The following is an 8028-nucleotide window of genomic DNA, read 5'->3' as shown; positions in this document are numbered from 1 at the left end:
AAAAATAATAAATTTCCACTTTCAAAAATTCTTTTTGAGCACAAATGAATTCAGAATACCTATTTACTCATTTCTAATAGTGTTTTAAACTTGTATGATATCCCATTATATAAATACCTAATTATTACCAAACATATTGCATTTTCCTAGTATGAGAGACACAATAGTAAAAGCACGTATGATTTGCTCTACGAACTGAAAATATGTTGAATAATTATTTCAGAGAAATATGTTGTTGTTATTGTTTCTTCACAGAGTATAACTGTAGGATTTTTCTATAAGACCAGTCATGCTTTTTTATAGATGTATGGCTATTTGTTAATAGTTTTGATTTCCATTTAGTTACTAATCTGTTTAATCAATTAGTTTAGTCAGGGAGTTTAGTCAAAATATGTGGGTTTACATAGAGATAGCCTAAATCAAAAGGATGGAGAGAGAGAGAGATAGAGAGACAGAGTGAGATTGACTCTACGTTTTGATATTGCTCAATTTACAACAGAGCCATAAATAATACATATTTTCTAACTTGGCCTTGTAGTTATTCCAGGGGGAAAGGGGAGACCATCTAATCATTTATGAAAAGGAAAACATAGATTTAAAATTGTGAGAGCAGCTTATAGAAGACAAACTAACAGAAAAAAAAAAAAAAGCATATACATTTTGAAGGTCTAAGTTTACTGGTTCTGATGTAAGGCAGAATTTCCAGAATCCTTTATTCTCCTTTCTCTAAAATAGAGGATTCAGATTCAAAAACCAACTTTTAAAAAAATGGTTTTTGGACTAATTTCCAGATGTGAATTAAAAACTCCAAATAATTGTTTAGAGATATTTTCATTTTTGTATTATTTACTATTTAAATAAGATATTATCCCAAAACACTAATATGTTTTAAAAATCTCCTTCCATAACAAAATAACGGGAAAATGTTCCCAAGGCCTACAGTCTGTGAGATTTGTGATTGCTATGTTGCAGCTTCATTCCTGTGTCTCTAGCCAATTGTTTGTGATACAGGTTAAGTTTGGGAATAGCTATCTATGTGAAAATATATAGCAACTCCACAGAAGAAAATAAAAACCATCCTGTGATATTTTTCTGTTTGGTTAGCTAATTTTTCCTACCTCTCTCCCCCTCCTCTGCTAAAAACAAAAGAAAAACCTTATTATTTGCTCATTCTATGTATCAAGATAGTTTTTTGTCATTATTCTTGGATTATATTGGAGAAGCCACATTTCTTGAAGAAATTTAAGAAAAGTGTTAAAACTATCTAAAGTAGACACAAATATTTTCTCATAGAGTTTGGCTGAGCATATATTCTAATTAATTCATAATGGTACTCACCCTTTGGCATAATTTTCTTTAGCATTCCGCTACTAAATGTATTGCTTCAAATTATAAGTATTGGGTATATCATACTTATAGGCATTTCAAAAGCAAATAATTTTGACGTGTTTCTTCCACACAGTCATATTTTATTAAAATAAAATACTTATTATATAATAATGTATTCAAATATTATGTGTTATGAGTCAAAAAAAAAAAAAACTCAAAACATTTTTTTCATTTCTTTTTTTTTATCCGGATAAATAGACAGGTTTATCAGAGTTCTGAAAAGCAAAAGTTTCATTCATAAAAGCAATCTCCAATTTTCAGGCCAAAGTGATATTTTTAATCGGTGTTTGTGCCAAGGCAGCCATTTTAAAGAACACACTCACACACACACACACTCACACACACACACAGATACACACAAACACACACACACAGAGAGAGAGAGAGAGAGAGAGAGAGAGAGAGAGAGAGAAAGGGGTGGGGTAATTGTAGAAGTGGGTTCCACTTACTACTAACTTAGTTTGATGAATGATATCATGTTGGCACAGACTTGTTTAACTTTTAGGATTAATTCTACTTTCTCTGAATGCATCTATCTAGAATGAAGACAAGTGTTTCCTTTGCACAAGAATTGTTTTGACAGACAGCCACAGAAGATAGAGAAATCTATCAGTATGTTTGATTGGTACTTTTTACCACACAGAATTCCTATAACCAGGAAAATGTTGAAGGAAAAGGTGGGGGAGTTGTACATTTCATATTAAGATATAAAAGTTAGTGGCAGAAACATAAAAAAACTGGATCATATTAATATATAGAATGAAGAGAAAATATAAAGATCCCTCAACATTATAATCCTTATAAAAGACTAAGTCCTATTCAGTTCAGGTGACTTTAAATGGAGCTGATTTTTATGGTATACCATAGGCTGAGAGAAGAAGTTGACAAGGTAACTGGCAAGAAACTAATGTCCTGGATCCAATAGATTTGTAAACTAAATATCTCAGCATATCTCCACCCTGAATGACAAGTAGCATTTAGAAAGTATCATCTAATTTTGAAGAATACATTAACTATTAACCATATAACTCATCTACCATCCTTTCTAGGAAAATTTATGTTCACTTACATTTTTTAAAAAATGACTTCTCTATTTGTAATTCTCGCATACTTAACATTTAAGTTATCTGCAATATTCCCATGTCTCTCTCCATTCTTAGAGGTCTAATTATAATCAGATTCACACTGGTGACACTTTTCCTTAAATTATTTTTATACTGTAAATATTTTCCTATATTTATAATAACATGAGAGAAAAATATTTTAAGAAATTATTTTGTTTAAAGATACTTATTCTCATCATGAAATACCGATTCAGATTCTGATGTATGGCAGAATCCATCCATCCACCCACCCATCCATCCATCCATCCATCCATCCATCCTTTTCCTAAATTTATCTTCAGATTTCTTTGAACTTATTTTTTTTTCCGAATTCTGTTTTCTACAATTCAAATTCTTTCTTATTGTTTTAGTGCATTTAAATTTTTCTTTACTTTTCCATTGTCTGTTTTCCCTCTTAGTTTAAATTTGAGCTTGAGAAGAGAGAAAAAGAAAACAAACTCAAAGATTAGCAACTTCTTCAAAACAAAACTTTATGTTATTTGTGGCATATAAAGAGATGTAAATTGCAGTTTTCTTTTCAGAAAATTTGACACTTTAAGATACACTTTCCTTTAAGTTTTAATCCTTATCAAGCACTACTTTGATATGATATGACAAATTAGTTGATTGTAAGTGAATCTTATTTATCTTCCACTTTTGGCTGTTAAAAATTACAAAGATGTTTCCTTTTTATGATGTGATGGAATTTAATAAGAACTGAAATATACATTAGTTTAGCTCTGTATGAAATCAATATAAACTAAGAAAATAAACAATAAGGAAATAAAAGACGAGTTCACGTATACGATTTGAACACAAACATACAAGTTGGTTTCAAGTCTTTTTCTATTTAATATAATGTTTGAGCTTATACTCACGAACGTATAAAGGGAACAACACAGCTAGAAAGTAACGCAAACATTTCTGATACAGTCCATACAGTCTGAGAAACTACATGTTACCCAATGAGTACATGTAGAACCTAAAAGTAATTCTCATTTTTTGTCAAGCAGTTAGCTCTTGCACTGCAAAAGGCACCTGTGTAATTCACATGCCTGTTCTGCTGTTCAAGGATGATTGACATAAGCCTGTGCAGAAAGTTACATCTCATTAACCTCTTTCTTGAGTTTATATTCCCATATCTTCTGTTTCAGTATATCAGTGAAGGAAGTTTGTCATAATGCAGTAATACTTTCTTTCTTAACTTTCACTAAGATTTCTCTTTTTTTTTTTAAATTCCCTTTTCCCAATGTGGCCCGTCCTTTTCACTTTTGATAACTGCAAGGATTTTAGCTCTTTCCTAACAGTTTTGAAAGTTATGTTAAATATATAATGATGGCAAAGTGCTGGTCTACAATTATTTTTTACTTGTGCTATCTGATACAGTAATTCATGTGGACATGGTGATACAACACGACACTATTTCATTTTTTAGAAAAAAAACTAGCAATCATTTACCATATGCTCTGCTTTTATCTTAGATGTTCCTCTCCCTCATGAAACTAAATTGGCACCAAATATAATCCTCTTAGTTATTTAATATCCTATCTCAGAAGAAAGTTGGGGGGTATGTATCTTTTATGTTATATATAAGATTATCTTCAGGTATTTATTCAAATCATGGTAGCAATAGGTTCTATCCCCATAAACATATATAAAAGCATTGAGAACTCAGCTCTAGGTGAAGTCAAATTTCTGGAGAATGGAGACTCAATCAGAAAGAGCCCAATAGCAGTAGTCTGCCAGTACCATTATATCTTGCTAGCACACTGGGCTGAAAAGCGCCATTCTGTTCATCTGCTCTGGTCCAACTTCAAACATTTTTCCTAAGAAAGGTTGAGAGCTGATTGTTCCAGATCAAAGACATCATCATTTCAAGGAGAGCTATGTGCCTCCATTTCATCAGTATAGTTTCCAACTATTCCACATCAACTTCTAGGCAAGTAGAGCACGTTCAGAAGCTCTGGTTAGGTGGCAATGATGTATTTAAAAGATTATCACCAGTAAATGTCAGATTTCCTAAAGAAACTCAGATTAGTCCGACGGCTGATAGAGGAAATGACATGTGTGGGTATGCAATAAAGGCTAGAATCTGGTTGCCAACAGCAGGTTGAATAGAAACATTACAATTCATTACCGTGTTATTTCTTATAATGAAGAAATATTTTTTTGTCAATTCATAATCTGCCTCATAAAAGTACAATCACTATATCTCCCAATACAACATTCTCCCTGTTTGCTTGACATTGGGGTCTGGGTTTTTCTTTCCCTCTCTCTCTCTCTCTCTCACTCACTCTCTCTCTCTCTCTCTCTCTTCTCTTTAAACTAAAAAGCTACCAGTCAATATAAGCCCATTTTCTCATTAAAAAAAAAAAGGATCTATGATACTTCTGATTTTACTTTAAGCAGTTAACCATTCCAAGGCCAGGGCCAGTGCCCCAAATATTCATCTAGTATTTTTCTCCTTTTTTCACCAGTGTTATCTGTTGTCAAAGACTATGAAACTTGCACAGGAATTCCAGATTTTCCAGATGAAAAGTTTATAGAATCCCGGCTTATTCTAATTCCCACCTCCTCTGTCCTCTGCTCTCCATAACCATTCCCCTCTAAACTTGTACCATTCATCAGCTACTTGGAGAAAAAGCAAAAGCAAAGCGAGGCACTCCAGTGGTGGGTTAGCCCCTCAGGGCACCTGTGCCGCGTCACAGACCCTCAGAATGGAAAAGTCAAGTTCAAGCAGGTGCGTGCGCCCGGAAGCGCCCTAAAAGCCTCACCGCTGAGGACAGGACTCTCTCCCCAGTTTGACCCCAGAAAAGGGCTACGGAAACCAAAGGGCTTAAATCGGCGCTTTCGCCTCTCCACAGACCCCAATGCAGCAGGTAAGGAAGTTAACCTGGCAGCTAAGTTGAGGGCGGGCACGCTTAACGCGGAGAACCTGGAGCTCGCAAAAGCTCGCAGTTGAGCGCCATCGCCGGGGGAAGTCTCTCTCTCTCTCTCTCTCTCTCTCTCTGAAATGCGAATTTTCATCCCAACATCTGCAGCGCTTAGGATGCGCCGGCAGAAGCGCACAGCCAAGTCCAAACGCTCCCGAAGGGGACTAAATCAGGACCGGGAAATAGCCCAGGGGAAAAGCTGTGGGGCTGCGGAGGACTCTGGCACTTGGTTCAGAAACGCCGCACCGCACCTCTCACTCCCCACGGGGCCAGCGCACCGCGGCCACCCGGTCCTGGGGAACGGGGCTGCAAGGACTTAAGTTTCACACTCACTTATCTGCAAACATCGCCCAGCTGGGAAGCCGAGGAAGCCAGGGGAGGGCTGGGGGGGAGGTGTTCTCCTTACCTCTGTCGGCTCCCATGGTCAGCACCCTGGCGATCGGCAGTAATCCCGAGAGAGTGAGTAAGGCGAGGAGGAGCTCGGACATTGTGGTCGCCCGGTAAGGAAGCCTGCGCTGGAGACTGCTCCGCAGCACCCTCGGCCCTGTGGCGGCGGCGGCGGCGGCGGCGGCGGCGGCTTGGAGCCCCGAATCGAGCGGCGTCATTTACAAATGTCACTGGAAATTCTTCAGCTCAATGAGTCCAGCCAGTCCGCCTTCTCCTGCCCGGAGCAGGATGTGGAAGGCGCAGGGATGCGCGCGTGCGGGAGAGAGGAGGGAGAGCGTGTGTGAGCGCGAGCGAGCCGCCCGTGTGTCTTGACTTTTCAATGCAGGGTACGTCTGATCTTACATCACGCAAGAGGGGCAGTGAGAGATGCCAGCGGATGGGAATTCACTGATTAATCACCGAATCCACCACACACCCCTTCGTCGTCCACATAAATCACATCTATTACTTAGTGAGAGGCATTTAACACAACAGGAAAATACCACCGCGAACGGAGAGCGCCACAAATCACAATTATTTCAGTCTCCTTGAAGGGAAAGTAACTCGAAGCTGGTTCTGTAGGATTTGGGTCTTTTGAGAAGGGGGAGGTTCTGCATCGGGCTGAGCCGGCCAGGCGCCCAGAACGCTCCGCCGTTCGCAGCCAGCTGGGAACCCTCAGCCGGGCACCGGGCTGCTCTGCAGGCAAAGCGGGCTGATCCCTGCGCTCCTCGGAAGCTTCCTTTCCGGGAAGGAAGGACAAGCCAAGGAACGGAGCTTCTCTTAGGGAAATGGTTCCCTCCGCTCTACACAGAATCCCAGTGCTTCCTGCAGGGCACTTTTAACTTTTATGCTGAGCAGCACCTGGGGACAAAGAGGCAAAATTTAGTGACTCAGCAGAAATAAAAAGCAAAACAACCCCAAAAGTCATTAACCGTTGCGTAAGAAGGGAAGGTTAATGGAAAAGGCTATTGAGGTCCCCAGGCAGGGAACAACAAAGCAAGCAATTGGCAGCGTTTTGCTGTGGGGTTCTGCCTTTAAGAGGGTACTTCGAGCCGTTTTAAATAGGCTTTGAGGGCTTTGATGTTTTTGTTTTGTGTTTTGTTTTGTTTCGTTCTTCCATATGCTACAGTGGCGGTGTAAGAACTTTCCCGAGCCATCGGAGGCATCAACGTGAATCATTGAAATAATAATATTAGTAAAGTTGTTTTTATGACCACTTAAGTTTTCAACATGATCATCCCAGTTCCTAAAATTTTAGTTTGCCATTCCAAGGTGGTTACGGGAATTTAAATTCAGAAATCTTAATAGTTGAAGGCTTACTGCCTTCCTTGTAACATCAGCAATTTCTCGTTTAAGAACAAGAGTTGAAAAGGTTTTGTATTTAATATTTTGAAACCTGAGTTGAGTGGAGGGGAAAACTATGAGAAGGGAACAGAACCAAGGAAGACAACGATTGAAAAGTGAAGGAAGGTACTTTAAAGACTTTACTTACTTTGCTGTTTGAGACTTATAGGTGAATGCCAGCATTACGATCTAGGTATTTATAAGGGTAAAATTATCCAGAAGCATCTTTGAATGCTCCTTTGAAACCATGAAAACTAGACTGGATCAAAGAACACACAGGTGATTCTGCAGAACATTGCCAATAATCTGTAAATTACACCTTTTTATACTTACTTTGTGATTATAAATGTATTTTATGTCACTTTTTCATATTTTAAATTATAAAGTTTACTTTCCCTTGAAAAACATCCATTTACTGTTTAAAATAGGACTCCTTCTACATTCAAAAGTGTTTCTTTTCTTGTAAACTTGTTACATGTCAAATTTCTCCTAGATGTTTTTATTATTTCATAATGAAGTGCACGATATAGAATAAAGGTGTTTTTTTTTTACATATTTTACTTCATACTGAAAATTCACAAACTTTGAAATTAGTGGCAGAGTGTAAAGACTGTGTGTGTGTGTGTGTGTGTGAGAGAGAGAGAGAGAGAGAGAGAGAGAGAGAGAGAGAGAGAGATTTGAATGATGTTCCATGCAATAAATGTTTCTTTCTCCAGGGTCCACAGACCTGTGTATTGTATGGCATACTTAATCACTGGAATAATGTAGTGGGTGTCTTTCTTACATGATCCCATTCAGTCAACTAGAAGGTCAGCTATTAGGAGATCTGTATG

The 8028-nt window shown here is 38.1% G+C and overlaps 1 protein-coding gene across 3 annotated transcripts in view; it reads right to left on the bottom strand.

Annotated features, from left to right (window-relative positions):
- LRP1B (LDL receptor related protein 1B) overlaps positions 1–6887 on the bottom strand; it is a 1911091-nt gene extending 1904204 nt beyond the window's left edge. For 2 of the 3 annotated variants that reach the window (XM_037736613.1, XM_037736614.1), the window contains exon 1: positions 5832–6810. In XM_037736613.1, coding sequence (XP_037592541.1) covers positions 5832–6030 — 199 coding nt within the window. In that variant the 5' untranslated portion in view covers positions 6031–6810. Of the gene's footprint in view, positions 1–5831 lie in introns of all 3 variants that reach the window. The other variant, XM_017523186.2, reaches the window with a different exon arrangement.
- Between the last annotated feature and the right edge of the window lie 1141 nt (positions 6888–8028).

Source organism: Cebus imitator, unplaced genomic scaffold (genome assembly GCF_001604975.1).
Source record: "Cebus imitator isolate Cc_AM_T3 unplaced genomic scaffold, Cebus_imitator-1.0 Scaffold27, whole genome shotgun sequence".
Taxonomy (NCBI): Eukaryota; Metazoa; Chordata; class Mammalia; order Primates; family Cebidae; genus Cebus; species Cebus imitator.
The sequence above is the reverse complement of the archived record's forward strand: the minus strand, read 5'-3'. Positions and strand labels throughout refer to the sequence as shown.